The 27,511-nt window shown below is 40.6% G+C and overlaps 1 protein-coding gene across 3 annotated transcripts in view; it reads left to right on the top strand.

Annotated features, from left to right (window-relative positions):
- The window catches only part of RAD54L2 (RAD54 like 2), a 72,159-nt gene that overhangs the window by 8,466 nt on the left and 36,182 nt on the right, over positions 1–27,511 (top strand). For 2 of the 3 annotated variants that reach the window (XM_030043871.2, XM_030043867.2), the window contains exon 2: positions 14,328–14,534. In XM_030043871.2, the coding sequence (XP_029899731.1) occupies positions 14,384–14,534 (151 nt within the window). In that variant the 5' untranslated portion in view covers positions 14,328–14,383. Of the gene's footprint in view, positions 1–5,856; positions 5,966–14,327; positions 14,535–27,511 lie in introns of all 3 variants that reach the window. The other variant, XM_030043868.2, reaches the window with a different exon arrangement.

Genomic DNA, 27,511 nt, shown 5'->3' with positions numbered 1-27,511 from the left:
AGGAAATGCGTGCGTACACCAAACAGCTCTTGTGCAGAAAAGATGTTTGCAGCAAGCATCAGACGTAATATGTATGTTCAGTAGCTCTGGTTTTGGGGAAGGGCAGGTACTACAGTAAATGGCTTTCTTATCTCTGAAAGAGACTGTCTTGGAAGAAGTTACCTCCTCAGAGCATTTTCCAGCCAAGTGCTACCTTTCCCCTTTATTGCTTATATTATTATTTCATCAAGACAAGCAAAGTCTTGTATTCTTTTCTTTGCACTCTTGGGCTGTCCTGTGCAGGAGGACTTAGAGATAAAATCCTTTTGCTGAGGGAAGCTCTTTATATTTTAATCTTTGAATAATTTCCTTGCCTCTTGGAGGGGGTGTCTCTCTCCTTCCTCCTTCTGTACCTCTTGTTCTCTTTACCGTGTTATCTTGTCTGACCCATTTTGCTGACAAAGAGAAGGCAATGAAGAGAGACAGAAGTGGTTATAAGTGAATAGTGTCTTTACTTGCAGTCTTACAGTGACTCCCTTTTTTTTTTTTTTTTTTTTTTAAATGATCTTCTGGCTTCTCTTTACAGTTGCTTCTGCTCTAGGAGTGTGTTAAGTTTGAAAGTCCTTCCGCACATGTGTGTTTTTCTCCTTGCTTGTGGCTGTTGTAGTCAGTTGCATCACTGAAGGGCTGGTGGAGTCTTGCATCTGGCCTGGGGTCTCATGCCTCAATGCAAGCTTTGGAGAGTTAATACAACTTGTTGCGTAGCCCTGAGATTTCAGTGATTGGCAAGAGCAACGTGGCAATCATGAGTTATAATCATAGTCTAGACAACATTTTTGAGCTCTGTATGTCATTCTGGAGGGCTGTCAGCCTCCACAGCAGACAAGACTTGGGAGGACACAAAGCTTAAATTCAAGGCTTCTTTCTCTTTTTTGTCTTAAAGGTAATCATTGTGAACTAGAATGGTTCTGAAAGTAATGTTCCTCCTATTTCTAAATCTGTTGCTGGTCTCTTTCAGTTTTTAAATATTTTGGAATACAGTTTTCCTTAAAATATACTGTCATGTCCTTTTAATGGAATTCTCTAGTTTTTCAAGCCTTGCTGTTTTAACTACAACTGTTGTTGTTGTTGTGGAAAAATTGCACCACAAGAACTGGAGTAGAGTGAGAGATGAAAATGAAGAAGCTGCAATTTAGCTAACATTTTTTCCTAATTTCGTTAAGGAAACTCCAAACTGGTACAAAACCCCCCAGCTTTGAATAAAGACACTCTTTCTAGATTTCCACAAATAATGAATCTGGGATGGGGGAAGGATTGTAGAACTCAGGAGATAAGGATTTCAGTTTTTTCTACTTTTTGTCCTACTGTGCTGGAACTCCTCCTACATCCTATACCAGACATGTGTCTTTCTCAGGGCTGCTGAGGGGACCTGTCTCTTCTCTCCTCACCCATATCTTCACTTGTCTGTGACATTATTTAGTATGAGGTTGTAAAATGTGGAAGGGGTTACCTGTGGCCTTGGTCAGAAAACGGAGACCAAAAGTAGTAGTTTCTGGAGTGGCAACTTCATTCCTAGCAGGAGAAGGGATGAGAGAAGGCTTTTAGGACTTCATGACAAAGATGGTTATGCCTCCTTGAGCAGTTTGGGTGAAGTTCAAGTGTTGAGTGAAGCGAGCACAAAGCAAGCAGGGAACATGCATGAGAGGCTTTGTATACCAGTGTGTATTTATGGCCAGAACTCCACAGTGGTCCTTGGTTGCATAGGATGGTTGGGAGACCCTGCTCTTGTGGGAAGGTTGGTCCTCACGTGAAGAAAGCAGTGCATGGCAGGAGCCATGCTTTTTAAGCAGGCAGCAAAGTGTAGTGTAGATTGGGAGCAAAGCAAAGGTTTCTGAGATCAAGAATAAAATAAAATATTGATTCCCTGAAGATCTTGGGGAAAGGTCTATGTTCTAGGACAGCCTGGGAATATCTACTTATCCCAGACATAATAAGACACAACATGAAAATAAAGAAAGGTAGAGGGCTGAAGGAAGTGATTTTCTTTTATTCAGGTACCAAAAATTAGCCCTTTATCTCAGGCAAGGGCATCATGGCCAAAGCAGATTCTTCTTCATGAGGTTAAAGAAATGACCCACTTGTTCTTATGGTGCAGATTGCATCGTTTCCCTTTGTCACCACATAGAGGTGTTCCTTTCACGAGTCCTACTTGAGTGCATTTAGGAAGGGACCTGCCCCGATCTGGAGAAATTTGCGCTAGTGCTAGTTACCAGTTTCTCTAGGTCAGGGCAGCTTATCTTCCTGCTGCCTAGAACAGAGCCTTGTCCTTTCTTTGCCCCTTTAATGCTAGTACCCACATGTAATTGCAAGAACCTGTTCGTAGAGGCTACCATTAAATATGTTAAATGTTAAGGACTTGCATGGCAAGGTCTATTGGTATTTTGCTTTGAGCTCTGGGCAGTTTAAAAGTATTTGCTATGGGGAGAGAGATGCGCATATCAAGGGTGTCTAACCCCATGATATAATTTATGGTACTTTTGCCCTTTGAGTGGCAATTACATTGATTTTTTCAATTTAAAAAAACCCAACAAAATGAACTTCAGAAATAGATACCTCTCCATGCAAACCACATCGTGATGCCATGACTATTTAAAGAAAGAGACAATTGAGAGGATTAAGTATGAGAATTTTCATGTCTCACCTCAGATACATGCACTGTCCTTTTGACTGGCAAGGTAAGCTTTGTCACAAGGACCATCTTGCTTTCTCAAGTCAAAACACTGTCCGTCTGCTGTGCTGGAGCAGCATTCTGGCTGCTAAGACCATGGCCCTGTGGACAGTCATACCAGCTCAGTCAGGCCATACGCAGGGCTGCTTGTTCCCACCCTCTGACTTTTTTTGCTTTGTGCCTGCATAGCTGTTCGTGCAACTGTGTAGTAAACTACATTTGGGAACTGAATTTTGCTTCCGGGTTGTTTTTCAGCTGAATCAGTTTGCTGTACAGCCACACGGATAGTTGTGCTGGCAAATATGGGAGTGGTGTGCTAGTGGGAAAGAGCAGCTGCTGCAGAGAGTGTGTCCGAGGCCTGAGAAGCTGCAATCAGCAAGAGGGAAAATGGGTAATTTAATCAAGGCCAAAGGTTTATTACCCTTGTGGTGCCTGTGAAATCCGAAAATTGTCTGTCAGTGTCAGGGCATGTCACTGTCTCTCTAATTGGTGGGATTTGCATCAGGTTTTGGTTGCCATCTTCTGTTTATCATTCTCTTTTATTTAGTCTTTGCATTTATTATTTGCATCACTCACAGATGAAGGCAAAAGAAACAGCATTCATAGTGTAATGTAACTGTCCAGAGGTTTAGATTACTTTTGCAGCATGGCTACTTAACACTTGTGTGAAAAGATGGCTGGCTGTGACTTCTCCTTTCCCAAAGTAGTTCAAGAGTTGTATATTCCTTCCTTAAAAAAAATGCCAGGGTTATGGAGTGCACCTCAGCAACCAAACACAAGCTTCTGGGCATAGGAAATAAGAAAAGTCAGATTGTTTTTGCAGGGGATGTTGGGGTGTGGGAGATAGCAGGAACAAAGAATATTTTCTTAAATCAAGAAGTTGTTGTAGGAGTGGTGTCATCAGTTGGGTTTTAAGTTTCTTGTCCATAGGTGTCAACAAATTGAGGGAACTGGACCAAAAAATAAACCTTACAAAATCAGTGCCTTTCAACACCTAGTGTATGAAGTGTACCACAAGCTGTAAACAGGGTAGAGCAATTGCCTTGAAAACTGGATGGCAAGATGACTATTGCATAGAATAGAGAAGATTTGGGATTGAAGAAGTTAGCTGCTTTTGAGATGAGACGTTTGGGGAAAAGCTGTTATCCCAAAAGAGTGTGTGGTTTGTTGGTTTTTTTTTTTTTTTTTCCCCCAATTTTCCCTCAATCCTGCAATGTGGTCCTCTTATCTCTGGAGGTGAATTTCCTGGGGAAGCTGGTTTTTTTGGGTTGTGGGGGAGCTCTTAACTCTGGGCAATGCATAGTAAGATTTACTCTAGCCAGCATTTTTAAGTTTCTGTCCACTGTAACTTCACATCCTGTTCTCCAAGGAAAGTGAGTAGCTAAGGTCTTTATTATGTGATCTGAATTTGTTTATTCTGTAATGACAATAGTTAACTACTTGAGAGAAATAAGACCCAGATAATGTGTAGAGAACACTGAGGAAATGGGTGATCTGCTTAGTCATGTAGACTCTGTAAGAAAATGTTTGGTTTTTTTCTTACTCTTCCTTTAAAAAAAAAGTTTAGAGGTGCCTTTTTCTTCCTCCTGTATGTACCATAGCACTTGTGAAAAACAAGAGAGGAGATCTTGTATTTCAACTAAATCAATACTTCTGGTCAGTGAAATGCTTATTTTAACAGAATGAGATACAGAGTTGCTAGCCTCTGCTACTGATAGTGTCGAACATTTTTGTGAATACATATATACTTTCATTGTGATGAGGAGGTGCATCCTCTAGAAAGTCTTTAACTTTCATCATTTGCCTCCTTCATTCCTAACAGAGAGAGAACTATGAATGAAAATGAGTGAGATTTTACAGCATTGCCAGTAAATCTGCTCTGAAAGTGCCATGTAACTAGTTTTCTCTGTTAAACAATGCTATTAATTGTACCCAAGAGCTAGCATCAAAAGAAGAGTTATAGTTACTATTCAGATTTCTGAGTTCAGCCCAAATCAATAATGATCAAGAATTCCTACAATTGGACAAATGGGTATTTTCAGTAAAATGACTTGGCAACCTTGATTCAAGACTAATAATTCAATAATCCAACTAATAATTCAAGAAGAGGGGAGGAAAAATAGAGATGGGACAAGAAATTCCATTCCTGTTATATTTTGGGAAATACCAGCAGCTGAGTGTAGGGATGCTGACTTCTTACAACATATGGTCCCCTTCGCTTGGGATGGTAACATGTCAACAGGACGCTAGAAGAACTGGCTTGCCTGCAGTTCCTTCTGTACTGGCTTGCTGAGTACGGCTGCCAGTCAAGCAGCATTTGCAAACACTAAACGAGCTTTGATAGGAAAAGTGGTCACTTGGGGAAAGCAGTTGCCTGAAACTTGCACTTAACTTTGAGAGAAAGAATACCCAAAAGGTTATGGTTTTTTGAAGATCACAGCTGAATGCTCTTTATCATTTTGATTCTGAATCTTGGAAACATAACATTTGGATTCTGCATGGGTATGAATATCTATACAGTATTGTCTGTTCAGTAAGAGCAAGTACTACAAAAGACACTCCTAGCTTTTATGAAAGTTAAGTGAATTTATGCATTTGGGAGATAGTGACATTTTTACTCTAAAAGAGTTGTGTCTAGTAGCCAGCAGCTACTTTCGTAGATGACTGTTGTGGTCCTTATTTACCATACAGTGTTTTTTAATAATTTGCTAATATGTCCCTTTTCAATTGCACCTTTTTATCTTAGCATTGGATATGCTTGTGCCCATTTGTAATGGTAGTTAGTGTCCTGTTTGACATATGCTGGGACGGGACAGTTAGGTATGTTTACCAGAAGGGTATGGTGACCTGCAAGATATATTGTCTTTCTGTTAATATTTATGTATCTCCTTAGCCAAACTTGCGTTGTGCTGCTTTTAAAGCTCTTTTGAAAGTAAGCTCAAGTATGTAGAGTCATATATGCACAATTTTATAAGCTAAAAATGTAATACGTATATAATGAGACTCATAGCTCAGTTTCTTTTGTGAAGTAATACTAGCTCTAATTGGGGTGCTCTTTGTGTGTGTATGCAAATGACCCCCTGAACAGTGTGTTGGGTTGTTTGTACTGTATGGTGAGAGGCAGTAAGCTGCATTCTTTTCCCTTGCAGGCCTGTCCAAACCATTGGGAGGTTTTGAGCCAGCAAAACGCAACCAAAGTGGCGCTTCCATTACTAAGGACAAAACCACAGGAGGCTATTTCATCCAGTTGCTTTCCATGTGAGCTGCCTATAGTGTCAATCTTAAGGTGTTACCAAAACAAATGTATTTGTGCAGGATAGATAAGGATTGGTGTGAGTGTTTTATTTTGACCTGTTTAGTTGAAAAGGCAAAGATCAACAGATTTTGGTGACTTGTTCTCAAAACCAGCAGAAAAGTGACCTTAATAAGTGGCACTTAATGCAAGCTTTTCCCAGCACTGTGCAGGTAGAATGTTCTGTTGGAAGGAATGACTCTGAAATAAACCCATGTTTCTGACAGGTTTTAATCCTTTAATGGATTTTTAATCTACAGTGGAATCCAATAAAAATTAGTTTAATGTCTGATTGCTTGACAGACTGGAGCAACTTGGGTCTAACATATGCTAATTGTCATCTTCATATCATGCGAGTTCAAAACTGTTTATTTCCATTTCCTCCTACTTCAGGATTTTTTGGTTTTCTTTCTTTTTTCGTTTGTGTTCTAGTTTCTTTGGTAAACTGTAGGTGGCATAAGTAATGCTTTCAAGTTGCTAGTGTAATTATCATTGCTGGAGATGGGGTAGGGAATAAAGAGGAACAAAACCATGTTGAATTCTTCCTTTTCTGAAAAACTCTATAAACCAGAACCTCAGGTTTTAAGTCCAGTTCTGAAGAGGAAGAGAGATGAGGCATCAAAAACAAACTCCCAGACCTCTGCAACACTTTGTAGTGAAATGCAGACATATGACCAAAGAAAGAGTTAAGTTGTGTTTACTTTGTGATCTGTTGATGACAGTGTGCAATGTGACTGGCGTCTGTCTCATAGGGGATGGTGGGTTGCCCTGGACCGCTGCTGATGGGAAAGCTTGTTTCCGGAGCAGAGATGCAGTCAAAAACAGTGAATCATTCCCCTGTAATGAAATGTGCTTCTCTGGGAGGCAAAGAAAGAAGAGTGTGTGGATGGGGTGATACTGAGAAAACAGGATAGATCAAATAGGCCTTTCAGCGTTGGGAAAACATGCAATTTTCCTCATTCTGAAAGATGAAAACATTGTTTATGAGCTATGTAAGTCTGTTTCTGTGGGATACTCGTCAAGGAAGTAAGCCATAATGTTAGCATATCTCAATGACCAAAGCCGTAGCTTGTCTTCATAGGGTGACAGTGACTGATCTTTACTTGAGAGGGGATTAGCTCTTTGTCTTTTCACTCCTCTCTGTTCCACTGCTTCTGTTTATGTAATTTATTCTTGATTTATTACATAACTTCTTCTCTGGCACCTATGTATAACAAGAGCTTAAACTCCTAGAGGGATCTTTCAGTTATCTGGATCTTCCCTGCTTGTGGGAATTGACTCACATCTTGACATAGTTTTGGTACTCACAAAGAGAAGGCTTGGCATATGTCTCCCATGACCTGACTTTTAAAATCTATCTTTTGGAATTTGAGAATGGTTATCGTTAATGCAGGGTAGGCAAATTTACCCCAGATTAATCTGCTATATAAAATGTATTGAGTATAATTTGGAATCCTGACATGCTATGCTCTATTATTGAGTCTTCCCCATCATTTGAAATAACTTCTTGGGATTTTACTCCGCTCACAGGTACTGGTTGTTTTTCTATAGCTGTAGCACCATGGGCAAAACCTGCAAAAGCACGCTTGAAAGTGGCTTTTATGTTGAAATGCTGTTTGCTTTGAAAGCAGAAACAGTGATCAGGGAAGGAAAATTTCCTTTTCTCAACGTTTTCTTTAGCAGGGAATGCAAATGCCATTTTTACGGAAGTTGCCAGAGCTAAAAACATAAATGGAGATTCTGTGAAGTAAGAGACAAAATTTTTGTTCATTTGTGATGGTGTTAATCCAAATGAATATCAGTAATTACTGGAAGCAAAACCAATCTCATGCTTCTTACCTCAAATAGCCTGAACTTTTATGCAGTACAAAACAAACCACTTTTCTAGATAGTGTGGTTCACTGGTGAGGGAATTTCAAGTATTTCAAAGGAAAGAGTTGATTTATAGGAAGACAATTTCTACTTTGATATGATTAATAAAATTGCTTTTAAAAGCAATGCAACATTGTTTAGGCAAATAATTATGTACATACTTACATACAAACACAAAAATAGTTTGCCCACTTCTGCTGGCTCTGTCCAGAGATAAAGAGCTTGTCAGTGCCTTACAAAGTCTGTGTGGAAGTGAGTGCTGACATCTTATGAAGAATATTCAGTTTTTTTCTTTAAAGGTTACAAAATGTTGACACTATCAGCTGTAGGGTGTACCCGCATCCCTTCTGAAACACAGGAGAGAAAGGACCTCGTGGCAGGAGGTTCCCGCAGCGGTTGATGGATGATGCCGGTGTGTGCCGCTGCCACCAGTCCAGGTTGTGTAATGATCTGCAGATGCTGCCATTGACTCGCGCTAGCTCTTTTTGTTTGGGATCGCAGTGGGAGCCAGGCCTTATGTAATGTTCATTGTCACATTCTCCATTCCAGCACTGTCATGTCAGCAGAGGGGAAGGATTAGCTCTCCCTTTTCTTTCTTTGTGGGTTGGTTTTAGGGGGTTTTTTTGCTTTCTCCCACCCCTTCTTGCAGCAGCTTTTGTTGTTTTTGTTGTCAGGGAACAACCAGATTCAGGCCGTTTTTAGTGTTGTGGTGCCTTTTAGGAAGGAGATTGTTAACCTAGAATAAAAGAGCAGGTCCTGCAACTCTCCCTGATATACGGAAGTGTTTTTTAAAGCACTCTGTTATTTTTTTTTCTCTCGATTCCTGCTTCCCACAAATCACAGTGGGCTCCTTAATAACTTGCATCAAATGTGGGCGAAGACTAGATGCGTTGTGCCTATGTTTACATGGGCTGGGGAGAAGCACACTTGCCTTCCTCAGAAGGGTGGTCCAGGGCAAGCAGATGCTCTGCAATTTATGATTTTACAGGCTGCTTCTTTTCTCTTTCTTGAGTTAATATTCCTGTAGTAAACACATCACTTAGAGAGGGGCCCAATGCCACTTAGGTTCATTGTGATTTGAACAAGAGGAAATGAAGGAGGAGAATTGTTTTCTTCCTTCCCAGCTAGCAGTGTGTGGCCACCAGTTACCCGTGAGTCACAGCTGAAAAACTGTATTGCTTGAGTCTTAACAGTCTCAGACTGCAAAGGAAGAAGGGATTTAAATCATGAAGTAATCAATTAAGGATGGCTTTAAATACAACTTCTGGGCGTTATTGCTGGGGGAAAGAAATTCCTGCTGATTTTTCAGTAAACACTTAAGTTTGCTTTGTTAAAAACATATAGGGGATCTGCTAGACTAGTGTTGGTCAGTAACACTGTTGGCTCTTTTTTGAGAAAGCATTTATCCTTTTAAGTGATTCCCCCCCTCCCTTGCTGTTTTTTACATGATAATGTAAAATATAAATGTTAATATGTTACATAACATAAATTAGAGAAGTTCTAATATTTGTTAGAATCAAACTGTCCAAACCCACTGATCTCAGGTTTATTTCTTATTAGATTTTTAAATTGAACAGAAAAGTATTCATTGCTATTTTGTAATAACATTGCAAGTTATTACTTGCAAACTGTTACAAGACTTTTTTTTTTATTGTACAGAGAAGCTTAAGCTCATGACTTCTTTAGTGATCCATCTGTATGCTTTATAATAATTTACCATTAGTTACTGAAGGCTACCTATAAGGTACCAAAACTGCTAGCAGCTATCTAGCAAAAAGATGAGATTTCTCCAGAGGAGCCAGCAGTTACCTTCATACGCATCCAGTTTGAAGTATTTGTGTGTGAGCTGAGTGCGTAAGAGGACTCTTACGGCCCCAGCCAACCAGCTGTTTTGCTGCCAAACAAAAAAGAAAAAAGATGATGGAAATTATTATTACCATAAAACATGACTGTATAGCAGAAACTGAAGAGCATTATGCAGCACTGACTTTTTAATAAAACCAGGTATTTCACTGTCTGTGCAGATCCTCTTGTGATTTGCCTGCATGCTTTATCCTGTTTCTATGGCCAGGCACCACAATGACCAATGTGAAGTCTTGGTTACAAAACAGGCTTTAAGGAACAAATCTTGATGAGTCCCAGATATTGGGCTTGGCTGGAGGTTGGGGAGGTGATTGAATCCTCTTTACTATTCAGCACCATAGTAGCATTAGTGTTAAACCTGCCCTTTCTGAAGGGATTTGTATGGGATGCGCATGTACTCGGGAATAAGCATGTCCTGTGCCTAAATCACCTGTGTCGTAGCAGGCAAAGAGCTTCTGTAAAGCCACTTTGGCTTTTGTGGCTTCCTGGAGGTACGGGGGAATCCTGCTCGTCCTTACTCAGGTGGGGAAGGACTCCAGTCTGCCCTGTCCTGCATCCTTCCTTTTTACTTGTTTACATTTGTAATAGTTAATTAAGTAATAGTTTAGTTTTTATAGTGCTGATGAGTCCTCTGATGAAAGTGATGGTGTTGTACACAAATGGGCAAAGTCACCAGATCCCGTGATGTTTGCTGTTTCCCTTAACAGTTTGGCTCATGGTGTGCATGACCCTGTGGTGAAAAAACTATTGCTCAAATGGGAAGAAGTTCACTTTCACATTTCTCTCATCTTCATACATGAGAAGAAATGGTGATTTTAAACCTTTGCAGAGCGAAAGAAAAACATGAGGACAACGGAAACGTGTCCAAATTTGCAAGCCCTTGAAGTTCCTCATCCAGAAATGGGCCTCCTTTCTGTGCAGTCTGAGGAGGCAGCCTCATCACCACATGGCATTTACTTACTATCTGAAATGTTCTACCTTAAAAAAGCAAAGCCCCCAAAACTTCAGAACTATTTTTATCTTTGTTGAAAGACAGGACATAATACATGAGAGAGGCTGTCTTGGATGTTAATTTGATGTGCAGTTGATTGTAGGGTTTAGCTTCCTGGGTAGGATAAACATGATAGCTCTCTTCTCCACTCTGAGTAAGCAAGAGGAATTTTTCCAAGTGTTTTCACTTAATAGCCCGCCCTGTTTTCTCAGTGGCCTCACCGTGTATCGAACTGGGCACAATACTGTATGGACTTCTGGCTTTCTGTTGTAAACCATGGTGCAGCAGGTTTGGTTTGTATTTCTTGGTGCTGCATACCGCTCGGGGTGCAGCTTCCCTTTTTGCAGCAGGGGAGGAGGCTTGTGGGTTGATCTAATGTGGGACAGCTGGAAAGTCCAGACAAATGGTAACTTTGATCAGTTGAAGGTAATCTGTTTATCTCTTGCAAAGTGCCCTTCCTACAGCGATTAAACGTTGAGCACGGTGTGTCTGTGTGTGCAAAGGCAAGAGATGGGGCAGGTTGGAATAACTCAGCCATAAAACAGTAGCGACAGCTACAATCTGGCCCTGTTGTGTAATTCCCCTTGGTGGAAGGCTCTGAACTGGGTCAGATTGGTGTGAGAAACGAGGGCAGCCTCACAGCTGTGTAATGCCTACCTGCCTGTCATGCCGTGTCCCTGCTGCGTGCTCCCAATGCCACCAGGCAGGGTGGGAGCCCTCCTGAGACCCAGGGCTTACACAATGGAGAGCGGCTGCGGAGCTGCCAGAGCGGAGGAGGAGGATGGGAGGGAGGAAGACAGACAGCCTGACAATAGGCACAGAGGAGTTAACCATCTTTGTTTCACCCAGCTTCTGCAAGATTTAATTAAGTCTTTTTGAAGGCTTCTGTTTAACTCTCCTGCATATGGCTGGGGCTGCTGAACGGGTGTCAAGAGTTAGCTTATAAAGAACATGTACTTACTGCTAAACAAAAATAAAGCTTAGATTAGAGCCCTTTTGTACTCCAGTTTGAGAGATAGCTGCTCTGCTGCTCTTCACTGGGTTTGATTTTATTTATAGAAATACAAGGACCCATATCCTTTCCTTTAAACAGTGTTTTGTGGTGTGTTTTGGGGTTTTGTTGGGTTTTTTTAAAGTTCTGCGACAAATGATGAAACATGAGAGATGACACACAGAAGAATACTGATGGGAGAAACTGTGTCATGTGTCATTCTTTGACCCGGAGCATTTAGTGCCATTACAGCCCTTCTGCTTTCCCATTTGTAGATGAGAATTCATTCCTGCCATTTTAGTAGTGTTTGTGTTTCTTCTTTTTGTTTTTTTTTTTGTTTGTTTGTTTGGTTTGGTTTGGTTTTTTAGTTGGTGCTTAGTTTGCTGGGATAGTAAAACATGGAAATTTTTTAATATGCTTCTGTTGATATGGTTTCCAGCAGATAGCATGCGAGGTGCTTTAGAGCACAGTATGGGCAACATGGGAATAAATAAATCTCCTTGAAATCCCAGGTGACCAGCAGAGACCCACAAAGGTAACACTACTGGCCATCTCCTCCTGAAATGTAAGGAAACACATGGAGCTTTACAGTTACAGGTTTGAATACAACCTGTAAAGACTAAAACAATGTTTGTTTTCCTTAGGGCTGAATATCAGCTGGAAGGGAACATTGTCGCTGTTTAAAAGTAAAAATAAGCCACTGTTTGGAAATACACATAGACTTTAGCACAGCGTTTGTCAGGAAAAACTTCTGATAAGGGATTGCTTTGTGTCTGCAGTCCTTGACTGAAGTCACCAGACATCAGAAAGTAAGCAGGTGCCGGACCTTGCAGTGCCCAGGGGTCACCGTATTGCAGCAAGCTGACAGCAACAGGGCTCAGTACCTGCCTACCAGCAGACCAGAGACGCTGAGTGAATCTCTTTGGCTTGTGTAAACTGGCACAGTTCCACTTGAGCTAATTTAGATTTTGGCCTTTTCTACCATCTGCTTGACTAAGCCAACTTATTTTGTGTGATGTGTAATAGTGTAGGGACTTCAGTTGTCTCTGCCTGGTGGTAAAGTGCTCCTGGGACCTAGTGGTGAAAGGCTTCCTATTCCAATACCAATCTCTGCAAAGCCTGTTCTTCCCTTGTGTTTATTTTCTTTGAGACACTCTTGAATGTTATTGAGGAGCTGAGAGAGGCAAAGCAGGAACTGATGACTTCAGCTAGAATAATTCAGCATACTTGACAGTTAGATTTTCAGCCCTGCTACAGGGGTGTTGAGTTGTGTCTTTAACCTTCAAGTTTCTGAGCTCATCTAGTTACTGCTGAAACACAGCTGAAAATGACATTTTTCTGTTTCTTGAAGTGTTTGTAGATATGTATGCTGCCTTATCTGCTTAGAAGTTTCTTTTTTCTTTTTTTTTTTTAAGTGCCTGATTAGTTCTCAAACATTTTATAGTTTACACTGGAAATGTGGTGTAAGTAGGGAGCAGTGGAAAATGAGTGATGAGGAAATGTTTCCCTCATCTTTTTTTTAAAGCTTTCTGGGGAATGTGTGGGTAGTAATTCTTCTGAGGCTTGATTTTTGAACACATCCTTTGCTTCATGTTCCTTGAGATCAAGATGCCTTCTTTATTTTCCTTTCTTGCTTGTGTTTCTTTCTTTTCATCCATCTGACGCAGCTCCTTTATGATAATTCTTTGTGTATGGAAGAGGAGTACCCATCACTGTCCAGAAGTGGCAGTGCATGATCTGAACAGATAAACTTGTGACTTCATGATTGCCCTGGCCCTCCCTTTAAGCTTTATTGTTGTTTTGTACCATGATTTCTGCTGTGATGACCTGGAGTAGTATAACACAGGAGTTATGCACAGCCAGCTCCAGTTCTTGTATTATAGAGAAAGGAAATGCAAATTCTCTCTGATCCATCCTTCCTTTGTGTTTACTTTTCTTCTCGCCCTGCTTTACAAAGGGACGTATAACCTTTAAAAATTAGATCTTTGTTGCCTTCTGTCCATACCGTTATAAGGTAACGCTGTCTCTGTTCTGTTGGTTGGAACGGAGACTTCAGACAGGCTGTGATGAGTGGCTGGGTGACCTTCGCAGCAGGTACAGCTAAGTCAGGAGGGTGGCTTCTGTCTGTGACCCACGGTCTGCATACTGCGATGATGTTTGCGGTGCTCAGGGATCAGAGTAACAGGTATCCATATGGGATTCTGAGACTGATCCTTTTTTCTGTGCTTCATCTTTGGACAGTAGTGTTCTGAAATTGTTCACATAATTTATTTATTTTTGCATCTTTGTATAATCAGACATTGATACTAGGAATCTTTCTGCTGTGTACATGTCAAATGTACCAAGAAAGAGGTGGTTTTGAGTGATTAGTTAATATATTGGTTCTGATATTGATTCTACAGTGCTGGGTCTGTATCATTATGATACGTTGCTTATGGCATCCATTTTCTCCATTTCAGGATTTTGTGCACGGTCTGATATAACTGTTACTTAAAAGACTGATGACAGATTTGTGTTTTTATATGCAGTAATCCTGCTATGACTTTGAGCCTTTAGGCTCAAAGGTTGGGATTTAATGGGCTCATTATGTACCTCTCTTCTTTTCTTGCAGGGCTGCCTCACGGTAGAACATGAGCAGGTAATGCACAAGGAGCACCACTGGGAATCATGTCAGACGAGTCAATCTCAGGGAGTGATCCGGACCTGGACCCGGACTTGGAGCAGGAGGATATGGAAGAGGAGGAGGAGGAAGATGAGGAGGAGGCGATGGAGGAGGACAATGATGGGGATGACGAGGAGGACTTACTTGATGAGAGTGGTAAGTGAATGGGGTTGTGAATCTCTGCATACACTTGTTATACAAAACTGGCGTTACTAATTTTGGTGAGTGACACCTTGGTAGATAGCACAAGGGTTAGGATTTGTCCAGTGCTTGGTAGAGAGAAGTGCTTATGTAGGTGTTTAATTTAAATAGGGATTTAATGCAGGTTAAATTTGGACTCCTGGCCAAAAAAAATTTCCATCATGAAAACAGGCCACAAGCATAAATTGTAAGGAGGGTAGAATTTTTAAAATAGCTACAGATTCTGGGGAAGCAATTATATAAAGAAGTAAATAAATCAATTTACAATTACTTGTATTATTAAAAGGACCCAGTGAAATTAAATACATTTACATCACTGGCTTGCCCATAGGTAAACAGTTTAATGGATGCTATGGGCAATTATTGCTCACTTACAAAAATCATCTTTAACAACTGAAAAATGTTCTTTTCTGACAGCATACAGGTTGAGTTTATATTTTTTTTTTTGTTGTTTTACAACATGAAAGGTGGCAGTGCTAAGTTGTCACCTTCTATCCTCACCTAGTTATAATTGCCCCATTCTCATCTTCAGTTAGGACCAATATAGCTGTCAGTGGACCTGTGCTGGGCAGGTTACATTTAAGCAAGATTAGGTAACTGTTCTGGTTCACGGCATGATCCTAGAAATATGTTTGTTGGCCCAGTAGAAGGGCTGATCTTCTAGGGCATGTAGACAGGAGCGCGTGGCTCAGGCGGGAATTCCCTGTACTGTATTTTCCACCAAACTCCTTGTATCATAAAATTACAGCCCAAGCCTAAGGGGATGCTGTATTTGCTTCCTTTAAAATTAGGATTTTTAATAATTTCAAAGGGTGTGCAGATTTTTGAATGCACCTACTTAAACCAGTTGAGAATAGCCTTCTTTTTCTTAGTGTAGGATATGTTAAAGATGGATACTTCTTTCTTGTAGTTACTGAAGTAGTTTTGGTTTCAAAGTATGTTGTTGTCCTCAAGTGTTGGTTGGTTGGGTTTTTTTAATATTCTTTCAACTGTGTGCTACTTGGAGATGCTGTTTTGATTTAAAATGCTTATAGAATGTTTACACAAATTATAAAATGTTTACGCAATACTTCTCTGGTTTTATTCATGTGATGACTTTTTCTAATGAGAAAGTAGCAGAAATGGAAGTGTTAGTTCAGGTAAGAAACAAGGGAATTCCCAGGAGATAGAGTTATAGGGCCACAGATTACTTTGTCTCAAAGAGGCTGGCGGTGACCTTGTCGCTTTGTTCACAGGAACCTGCACCCAGTGGAGCAATAGGCAGCATGATGTTGTAGACAAACTTTTATTAACAGAGAAGAGTGGCTGTATGTCATGTCCAAGTGGGTCATTCTCCCTGGTTATTTTATCATAGACCTATGTATTTTATCACTTACATCTATATTATTGTGGCTGAATACTCATAATTGTTTGTCAGGATTATTCTTTCCAAAGCAAACAAAATTAATGTAGGTATATCAGAACATCGCTAGCCATTAATGACAGCTGTTTATTTTAATCTCAAAGTACTAGAAACATATTTATACTTTATATTTCTTTAGTGGCTAATTAAAAAGAAATTTTAACAAATGTAGGAAATATATGTAAATTGTCTTTTTACTCTTCCTCATTAACTAACGTAAAATGTTTTTATAGTTGTTCATCAGGTACAGGAAAAACTCTTACACAATCTGAGCAAAGCTAGATTGCCTCTGAGGTTTCAGATTGTTTCAGCTTTAATTCTGTCTGCCAGAATATCAGGATACTTTCTGTGTGCTTAGCTGTATAATTATGTTTTCTGTGGAGGTGTCCACTCTGCTTTTCCTGGTATCTTTTCACAGCTACATACTGCCTCAGAAATGTCATTTGACATCTATATTACCTTAGATCTAATATAAAGCCGGTCTTCTGCTATTTGGCCTATGAAATATAGCTAACTTCAGAATTAAGAGGATAATTTTATTTTGCCCGTCTGATGTTTATAGTCCTGTCTCTTTGTAGATGACCCTCGTTCATAAAAATCATCTTAGGAACAGTTACTTTTATTCACAAGAAAGAAGGAAGTACTCTAATGTTTGTACTATGAAGCTTTTTAAAAGCTTAGTTTTAATAATTTCTGTTAAAACTTTGTTCTCCCTGTTCCCAGCTGTGCTGTTCTCCTCCTCTCCTGGTACTGTGGTTGTTCGATATATGTTCCATTGGGGATCCTGGGGGGATCCTGCCCTCATGGATGGGCTCTTGCATATTTCTAGCACTACAAGATTTAGAAGATTATTAATCTTTCACAGTTATTTCCTTGGAAGGGCAACAGGCTGCATATACGTTTTCTCCAAACTGAAACTGATTACTTGTTTTAAGTAATAGTGATAACAGTTACAAACCTAACATTTTTACTGCTTGCTTGCAAAATAGTGGCTTTGTTTTAGGAACATAGGTCTTCCATGTTTTGATGGTGACTCAGATTACTTAAGAACCTTCCAGGGTTAATGTAATGTTATCCACATCTGTTGATGGTGGACAGTATAGCCTCAGACTTAGCAGTGACTTGTGTTTTGCACATTTAACCTGGTTTTGTCTTTTTGATATATGTTGTGTGAGGAATTAATACTTGTGGTGGTTTCAGTTTCAGAATTTTCTTGGAGTTCTTTTTACATTCTGGTAATTAAGAGTGCTATCTTCAGGTTTGGTGCCGTTTTTCCATTTCTGCTCAAAGTTTTGTTTGTGTTTAGTATAGGCTGTCCCATAGATGGTCTAGAGTTTATTTTAGTTTGGACTTCCATGGTACAAACTTTCAGTCTTGATGAAAGCAGTTCTTAAACCTTCTCCCCCTGCCCTCAAGGAAGAAAGGAGCACAGAAGGCTAGTTCTCTGAATATTTCTAAATAAGTGGGAGTTAATAACCACATAGCTTACATCCTTTGTACATTTCTTCAGTGGTGGTCAGTTAATGAACCTTAGCATCATGTGTAGGAGCTCTTATAGCTTTAGTCTTTTTTTCTAGAGCACTTCTTCCAGGACATACCTACCCTGACACTTATAACCCCTTCCCAGTGGCTGCCAGATTGCACACCCATCCTAGCAGCACGCTTCAATCTCAGCTGGAGGCTTCCACTGCTTTTCCAGCCTTGTCATCCCTGCCCACTGCATCTGTTTTCTCATCACTTGTGGGTAGCAGCACTTGTTTTATCATGTTCGATTTTGTGATATCAGTGCGTGACTGCTAAGAACTTTTTTAGTTAACTCCCTAAATCCTTTTCACTAGAAATGTCATGTACTGATGACTGTAGAGATAAAGGGCTGTTTCAAGTCCTGCACTTTTTCTCTGATCCTGGTAGTTGCTCAGGGCTGCGTAGAACTCCATAGGAATAAAAGCTAATTTGAGCAAAGAGGAAACAAACCTCCAATATGGATTTTACAGATCATTTCAAATGCAGGGACTGTTCATACCTCAGAGCTTTCCCGAGGAAAGCTGTTGAGTGAATGAATCCCACTGTAGTGCTCTCTTTTTCCACGTTCTGAATGTCTTTGGATTATTCCGATTGAAGTCTCTGGAATTCATTATCTCTTACTCATACATATTGCTGTAATTCTGCTATTAATAGTGATGGCAAGTTGCTTGTTTTCTTACTTCTGAGTATATGGGTTAAACATTTTTTTTAAAGTGTAGTTTGGGGGTAAAAGTTCAAAGAGCTGGTTGTGATATGACAATCTCCATGCAATTGGCCTTATCTTCTATCCTGTGTTGTCCACTTAGCCTGTTTTCTCCTTTCCCATCCCCTCTTTATTTCCACAGGGCTGGGGGCGTGCTAGCTCCATGGCATCTCTGTTTGACTAGTGGAGAATAGGAGAAGATAGAGCTAGTCTGCGCTTCCTCTTCCCACCTCAGACTCATACTGTTCCTCCTCCTCCCTGACAAAATGCTGGAGGAAAACAAAACTGCTTTGTGTGGGGTTTCTATGGACATAAGGACCCTTAAAGAGGAGTAAATGAGGAGCACAGTTGTGTTGGTGGTACAGAATCACAAGTCCAGGAGAGTGGAGGACACACAGGTGCCTGTGCTGTTTTGCACTGCAGCTTCTTGGTAGGGACAAGTCTCAGAACCTCTGAAAGATTGGTACAGGAGGTTAGTGGGGAGAAAGAGAGACCCTTTTCCTCACCCTAGCCTCTTAAAACTGTGCTCATCCCTCTCTATGACATTTGGTAGTATCGTGACAGATTCAGTTACCTCGTTTCTGGAACATGATCCAGAATGTATTTCAATGGCTGCTTTTTGTTTGAACTTGAGTGTGCCACTTGGTACTCACAGTTTTGAATTTCCCAAGATACCAAGGCAGGAGTACTTGATTTCAGATGACAGCTACTGTCGATTCAGGTTTGAAGAGATCTTTGCTTTCTGTGAACTCTTGCTAGAACAAAGGCTGTTTATTTAAAGGGGTACAGCTAGATCAGCTTTGCATACGATTTTCAGTTGGTGGCTGGAGAAAAAAAAGTTGGCATGAAATTATAGCAAGAATGGATTTTGTTTAACATGATGTTCCTTTGTGGCTCTTTGTGGTTCATCATCATGGTGCATGCAGCAAGGGGTGCAGTTACATTGAAAGTGAAATCAATTTGTAGCTGCCTGGATAATTTCCTTGTCTAACCTGATGGGAAAAATCAGTAGTTAACGCCATACTTACTAGAAAGTTCATTAGCACCTGGAGTTATTGAAGCTGAAATTATTTTGGAAATCTGTTTTTAAAGTCATGTGGAAGTGTGGGTTAATATTTTTTTGAATGATACATGAATGCATCCTAGAGGTGCAGGGAGCTGTTGCTCATTTCGAGAGATTGTGTTATTCATGTACTTTCCACCCTAAAGTTGTTCCATCTTTTCTTCTGTCCAACAGAGTGCTGGAACAAAACAAAACTGTGGTGTGCATGGGAGTCCCCAGCTGGATGTGTGGGGTTGGGAGCAGAGCAAATTTCTGTCCTTACAGGGGAAGAGAGGAAAGTCTTTGGTTTTTGCTTTTCATCTGAAGTTATTCTTATAAATTAGGTCATGTTATACTCACCTGTATGAAACTGAGAAGCAGATGAAGAGTGTGGAGACAGTCTCCTGAATAATACCCTGCTAAATGATATTCTATTCTATGTTATTTTATATCCAGATTTAGAAAGGCCCATACTGCTGGAGGAAAAAAGAAGAAGAAAAAAAAAAAGGGAGCTGCTGTTAGAAAGTAATTTACCTGCACTTCTTACTTGAATTGGATGGTCCTGCTTGTATTGGTAAATGGAGATCAGTTCCAGCAATCGGAACTCTTTTTGCCTTCTACGTCTGACCAGACTGCACACCATTTTCTCTTAGGAAACATTGGTTTTAAGTTGTCCTCCCTATCTACTAAAAAATGAAATGCATTCCTTAAGAAGAGGAGGAGCAAATACATACTTATTTCTTTAATCTCTCAACTCCTTTTAGAAAGCAGCTTTTCACAGCTGTGTCTTCGGTTGGTATCAAGGTAGATGGGCATCCCAAGGTCGAGGCAGCCTCAGAGACTATAGCTGCTCTTTGAGGAAGCCTTTAATGAGATGCTTCCATCTGTTGCAGTACATGGGCACAGTGGATATGATTGCTTCTCGCTTTCTGCCTCAGACTGGTGATACATGTGCTTTGATCTCTTGTCCTTGTTGTTTTGCTGGAGGCTGGTGGCAGGGGCTAAGGAAAGGTGCAGGCCTGTTGGAGTAAGCTTGGGGTGGAGGGGAGGCTCTTTTTGTTGATTGAAAGTGGATGAGTCAGAGAAAGTGTGGAAAGAAACAAAAGTCAGGACTTCTATAAATCTAGAAAAGCACTGAAGGCAATCATGAGGTTTCCTTTAATTTTAAGCTCTGCTGTATTCTGTGCGTACATATGCCAAAGTGGTGGGTGCCAGTAAGTAATAATCCTACAATTTAATCTGCAAGTTACTGTTTGCAGAGTGCAAGGTGGATTTCTTGAGAGGAAGGGAAGAGTGGCGATTGACATCTTTCAATTTTTTCCTTCTTGATGGATTTTCCTATCTTGATTCTTTTATTTTGGTTACTTGTGGCTGGGTGCAGCTCCCTCCAGAGTCCACCAGTACTATTTCTAAGGAAGCTAGAAGGGCATAACCACGGGGAAGCAAACTTCCTCTCAAGAGTAAGTTTGTTGCCTCTGTAATGGCCCTGATTTTCGTAAGCCTGGGAAGCCAAACATGAACTTCCATGTACCATTGTGCACTTTGCTGTTCTTAAACAACCAGGTAGATTTTAATGATTGTAGTAACTTTCGTAGACTGTCTTCCAAGCCAATAATTGCATACAGAGGATGGCATGTGTGGTATCATAGAGGTACAAAAGTACTTGCTACATGTGAAAGAATTTACTTGTAAATTAATATCCTGCATATTGGCATTTGTTTAAACTTTCTCTAATTGTTATGGGAAACTGCATTACCTTAGAAAATTATCCTTATGGATCAGAGTGTTTAAATATGCTTTATCATACAGGTGCAGACTGTGGGGCTCAACCTCAAGTCAGCTCATTGTGGATAACTCAGCAAACGTGTCTCTAACTGCAGATATTGTATGCATTTCTCAGGTGACTTGCTATAACTAAGAAGTTGAGGGGTGTTTATTATATTTTCAGTTCCTGAAAGGGATAAGAGCATCTCCGAAGTTGCTTTGTGTCTGTTAAGCATATGCTCCCTGTCTCTACAAATCTTACATTCGAGACTTGTGTTGGTTTCCTAAGATCCAGAAAGTTAGGACCTGGCTGTCTTCTATGTTTCCACAATCCAGCTGAATAAAATATAAAAGATATAGTTAGCATCAAAGGTGAATAGAGACTGGATACTAGCATTTGCAGTTTTAGCAAGCCTGCTTATTGAGTAATGCAGAAAGGTTACATTGAACTTGCAGGGAAGAAGGTTTGCCTCTCATTTAGGCAAAAGCCCCACTGATTTCTCTGGGAACTTTGCTTCGTTACAGAAGGCTGCATATTTTATCCATTATTTTTGTTCTGGCAGTTTCTCTGTAGTATAGTCTGTCTTTCAGAACAAACGGTGTTTCTGTGTGCAGTCTGAGGGGTTTGGACCTGCCCAGCTAGCAAGTGTCTGCATACCCAGCACGTTGTACAGGAGCTGCTAATGCCTGTGCAGACCCTGTGGCAGGCACCCAGCTCCCTTGAAGGGGCTTTATTGGACTCACTAAATGGTGACATTAAAAAAAAAAAAAATCCTCTTGGGTCTCTTGGGTGCTTTGCTGGGAACAGCCAGTACTGTATGCTTTGTTAGGTGCCCTTTCTGCCAAACCCGAAGCTGCAGATTGCCTTGCTGGGCATTTTGTTTGTGTTGGGCAGTTTCTGTTGTCGGAGGGTGATAGAGGCAGGTGGAAGTCCCTTGTCTACAGGCTGTTTGCCCATAAATCTGGGAGGAATAGGAGAAGGTAACAGGAATGGAGAGGAGTGTGGGAGGAGTGGTGCCTGGGGTTTGTGGGGGTTTTATTGACTGATTCCAGCATTTTAACTAACCCTGTGAACTAGGTTATTCTCAGCTGGGTGAGGTGTGGCTTGATGGCTGCTGTGGGAAGGAAGGATGAGATCCTGACGAGTGCTGTCCCCCCCAGCCCCCTTCACAGGGAATTACAGACTGACGATGTTGCAGGTCAGTCACTGAGCCTTTCGCCGTCTGCCTGCTCTGTCCGAAAGTGCGGACTCTTTCCTGGTATCCTCTGCTTATCCTAAGCAGGGGGAAACACCGAATGAAAACATTTGTGACTCCTCTGCCTCCCTTCCAGGCTCTCTGACAGCAGCTTCCTTTTTGAGAGGGTGGCACAAAGTCTGGCATAATCTAAGTGTTATATAACCTGGAGTAATGACTTGCTTTGCTTCTTTAAAAGGAGGTGATGACGCCAGAGATCTGCTTCCTTCAGACGCGCTGATTGTGCGCAAGGACTGGCTGATCTCGTGAAATGATGTGGTACTATAACTAGCTATGCTTTTTTTTTCCTCTTTTCTTCCTCCTTCCCTTTGATCTACTGCATATGATGGAATACAAAATAGAAATCCTTCTATGTGGTTCAAGAACAGCCCCTATCCATGGCTCTGCATTTTCTATATATATATGTATATGGATTTTTTCAAATTTTTTTTACCTGTAGCTACATGCTCTTTTCTTAAAGCTGCCACAAACGTGAGAGTAGCATGAATGCACAGAGAGCAGGGTCAATGAGCAAGCAGTCATTAGCTGAACCAAAGAATTGCTCCAAGTCTTCCACAGAGAGAAGTATCTTGTTTCTTCCTGCTTTTCTGATAGGCTTTGCAGGATATGGGGGTTGTGCTTTATTGGCCAAAACCTTGCTTTTCTCTTTTCACAAAGCAGCCAGAGAATCTAACGAAGGACGGTCACACTTACTTCTCTATCACGTTTGGTACCTTTTTCCTCATGTACATTTTTAATAGTGAGCTTTGTACTGCACCTAGTGATTGCTAGTAGATACCATACTCCGTCATCTGCAACTTCTGAAACAATGATGAAATCACAAGGAAACTAATTAGCAAATTTGTAATGTGGTATTTTCCCTCTTGAACAGGTAAGGAGTGGCAAAGTGACTGTGCCAAGGTCGCCTAATGAGTGCGATGAAGCCAAAGTGAAAATCCTCTGCTTTACATTTTAGGCAGCACCCCTTTTATTTTCAAATGTACTAAGTGAAACACTTCTCTGTTTTGCATTTGAGTTTAAACTATGCAAGGGGTCCTTATTTTCATTTTTTCTTAATTTGTCTAGTATTGTGCTGTTTTTAATGACTGGTTAAATAAAATGTGCATGTAGCTATATGTTGTACAAGGATAATACTTTTAGCTAAGAAGCAGCAGCAAGTTTGGAAGGAGGGGGAACTGTTTTAATTAAAGTAGAAGTATTCTTCAGATTTTAAAAAACAATATCACATCACAGTTATTTGCTTTATTTGTCGTTCTAATTTCCTGCTTAGGCTTTATAGAAAACTGCAACACTGAACTTTCAGAAGTGTCTGGCTCATCGTTTGGATCAAAGTTTTTTGAAGCAATACCCATTTTTTATTTTAATAACGGTAGTTTGTACTACAGATGTTGAAAATGTCTTGTTCACGTTTTCTTCAACATGCAGTTCACTGACTCAGTCTCAAAAAAATTCTAAGTAGGAGTCAGAAGACATTATTTTCACTTGCAAATATGCAAATAGGAATGAGACAGGGGAAAGCTGCAAGATAAAATCTTTTTGGGCTAGGTGAACAGAAACTTCTAGTTTAAATCTCTGTCAAAACAAATTTTGCAATTAAAACATCTGTAGGTAATCATCTATGTAAAATATTTAAATACTTGAACTGTTAGAAGCAGTTTTAAAATGGTACTTTTGTGTACTCAGCTTGTGATTTATGTCAAATTTGCACTTAGCTGAAAACTGGAATGAAATTAAAGTTGTACAAGATCATTCTTCTATGGTGCACAAATACATTGTGTCATCTTAAGCAGCAGAAATGTAGCAAGTTATAGGAAGAGATGAGAAACAGTTTCTTGAATATAACTGGGATTGTAACTCAATGGATTTAGCTTTGATTAAGATGATGATAAATATCTATGGTATAAATCCTTTGACTTAAAATCTTGTCTAATAACAGCTTGTTTCCTTCAATACATTTAAACAACCTTTGAAAGCCTGGGACTGCACTCTGAAGCATTGTATGTTTTGCCACAGTGACAGTCTAAAAAGCATTTGCAGAAGGTACTGCATTTCATCACTACCTGTATTTTGTGTGATTAGATTTTTGTTACACTATGTACAACTTCCGCCCCAGTTATGATATAGATGAGTGTGGGAAAGAAAATAAACCAAGATTTATATGAATACAAATAAAATGACAAAAACCAGATTGATCAAATTTTATGCTTTACAGTTCAGTCCAAAACTCACTGAAGTCAATGGAAAGACTTCTCTGGTTTTCCATGGTTGGTTTAGATCTTACTCAAAAAGAGTTTTTATTTACAGTGCAGTGTTTGTTTAAAAAGCAAATGATTCTCAGAGCCTGGCAATACTCAGTTGCCAACAAATAGTGTTATGGAGTTCGAGTTTGATTCTGTCTGAACTGTTTTAGGTTGATAAACACCACCTTATACCACAACAAACTCAAACCTGATATTCTTGTGTGTTTTCCATCTTGCTAAAACAACATGGAAAACAGGACAGGGAAAGTGGCCTTAATGATGTATGTGCTACTAGCAGTTGATAATTAAGAGTGAAATTTGGCTGTCAAAGCCTAGTTTGTGTTTAATAACTTGCCTACAAATCTGAATTGTTTGTAGCTTCTCTACTTGTTGGAGATCAGTGGGGTATGCAGAAGCAGCTGGTGGATGTGGAGCATGCCTGTGAGAAAGCTGTGGGATGGGGAAGGGACTGCACAGCCAGCATGGAGCAGTCGAGGGTGGGGAAGGAAGGTCTCTTCTGTTCTGCAGGGTGGTAATGAGGGTGAACAGCATACAGGGCAGTCATTGGAGAGAAGGGAACCACTCTAGCTTGCAGGGACCAAGAGCATGGTAGGACATTATGGATCCAGGGCTTCTCACCTGTGCTGCACTTGGTGGGCTTGGATCAGGTCAATGTCGAGCAGTCCTGGAGCTGCTCAGCCTGCAGAGCTCAGCAAGGAGAGCAGTGGATTGAGACAACCAGGTTCAAGGTGGAGAATGGGCATGGGGATGGGGAAGGAGCTACTGCAGCTTGAAGGGCTAGGGAAGGAAAGTCACTTGTGATATGTTTTGGGATATTTTGTTGAAACTTTTTAGCTGAACTGAGTTTAGTTTGATTCCCTCCTCTTCCCCATCTCCAATGTTCTCAGCTATACAGAGGAGCTAGTGTCCTGAAAAACTTTACGATTGAGCTTCTTGTGTTTGTAGGGAGACTTAGGTGTGAATTTTAACCCTTAAGAATTTGCAGTGCTCAGGGATGCTGACATTGCTGCTGAAAAGACTTGTCAGTTGAAAAAAAAAACATGTTCTGAAGAGCCTTTATCTTGATATTCTATGAAAATACAAACTTTATAGTGATTTTTTTTCTTAACAGGGGAATCTCCTGTGTTGTTTGCAGGGAAACCTCTCAAGTGACAACAGTTTCTTGAGAAGCCTCTGCAGTTGTGTGACTGTGCAATACATCAGAAAAGAGCTTGTGGTTTGAGCATGAGGTAGGTGAGGTATGACAGCTAGGTAAGATTTAAGACCCTCTAGGGGAGGGAGAACATTCTTCCTTACTGGCAAGGCTGGCCTCACAGAAAAGCTATTCAGTAAATGGGCTTATCTGTAACGAGATTACCTTCCATGAGGAGATCATTTTATAAACTGACTGTTTCTGGCAGATCTAATTCTTGGCTGTGTGAATATGTATTTATTGTGGCTAACAGTGCTGGCCTCACCAGTAGGCTGTTGTGAGTAGAAAAGCTAGAAAAATTCCTTTCCATTTTGCACACTAGGATGAAGAAGGAAATTGCCTTTTTATTGCTGCATGCAGAAGGACAGGTATAGGTCACCTGTTTCCCGCAATGTATTGAACTTTCATTTTACTTGTGCTTGGTTTCTGTAATAAGCATGCCTTGGAAAGTACCCAGTTGTATTTACACAAATACTTGTCTTTAAATCTTGCTTCCCAGTTTCATAAATGTGTTAGGTCAGATGCTGAGGTCATGTTTGGTTATTTATTCCAACCCTACAAAGTCCTTATAAGGCCTGCTGCAAGATTCTCGGCTACGTACTTTTCTTAGTATATTTGTCCCTCTTTTCCCCCTTGATAAACGCTGCATGTTCTTGTATACCAGCCAGGCTATTCGAATCTGTGACATAAGTGAAAGACTGTCTTGTTACTGAGCCTCTTAATTTTAATATAGTTCATCTTTTCTTTGGTAAAATTTATATGGCTCTAATTATGAAAATAGCACCTCTGGGTTATTTCAAAGTTGTGATATACCCTGAAGCAACAAGGATATTTTGATGGTAGCAAGCATTCACTGTGCCCTACCACCCTCTCAAATGAAAGGTCTAATGAAAATGGCTGGAGTCACACAAAAGGTAACCGGGCTCTGCCCTGGCTGTGTTTGGAGATCTTTAGATCAACCTTTACTGTTACGAGTGCAACTCGTTGTCCTGGAGTCCTGCAGATCTGTGCCAGAGCTGTTCAGAAACAGCCTGCTTCAGGCTTCTTGTGCCCATCCTGGTTTTCCTGACTCTCACTTGCCAGTTGTTTCAAGCAAAGAGCTGACTTCATTATGTGGACAAATGCTCCCTGGGATCAAGCTGATTTAATTATGTGTCTATCAGCCCAGGTTTGCTGTTTGTTACTGGCAGTGGGTATACCTGTGAAGAGAATCAGGTATGGAAAAAGTCTCTGTAGCACTGAAGAAGGTTAGGTGTGATGGTTAGCCTTTAGGGGTTCAACCACAGCTTTAAAGTACTTATTCTGTCATGTACTTACTCTCTCCTGTACCTGTCCTTCTGGTGCAGAGGGATGATGGGGAGAAAGGCTCGCTCAGAATAAGCTTGCACTCCACAAATTCTGACAGGTTGTTTCCTAAAAAGTGGGAAATCTTATTCATAGTCCATTTGCTGCACTGAGAGCCTTCTGCAGACTAGCAGTGCTGTATGAGCTGCTGATTTAACGAAGCGAACAGGATGCTCTTTCGCCTGTTACTGTGCAAACAGGTTACCAGCTCACATCGAATTGCTCGGATTTCAGTCGAGGTTTCCTGGAAGTTAGCAGGCATTATGCAAATAGTTCATAAAATCACAGATACCAAGATTGTTTTCAAAGCCAAAAAGGCTGTACTTCTTTTTGCAACTCATCTCCCCCCTGTGCTGTGAAACTTGGAAGTGGGGTTATTCTCCCGCATGTCCCCTGCTCTGAATGTCCTGTTGTCTGTTGGGATTCCCCTTGTGCGGGGCCCCG

This window comes from Aquila chrysaetos, chromosome 20, assembly GCF_900496995.4.
Source record: "Aquila chrysaetos chrysaetos chromosome 20, bAquChr1.4, whole genome shotgun sequence".
Classification (NCBI taxonomy): domain Eukaryota; kingdom Metazoa; phylum Chordata; class Aves; order Accipitriformes; family Accipitridae; genus Aquila; species Aquila chrysaetos.
Note: the sequence above shows the minus strand (reverse complement) of the source record. Positions and strands in the feature narration are given on the sequence as shown.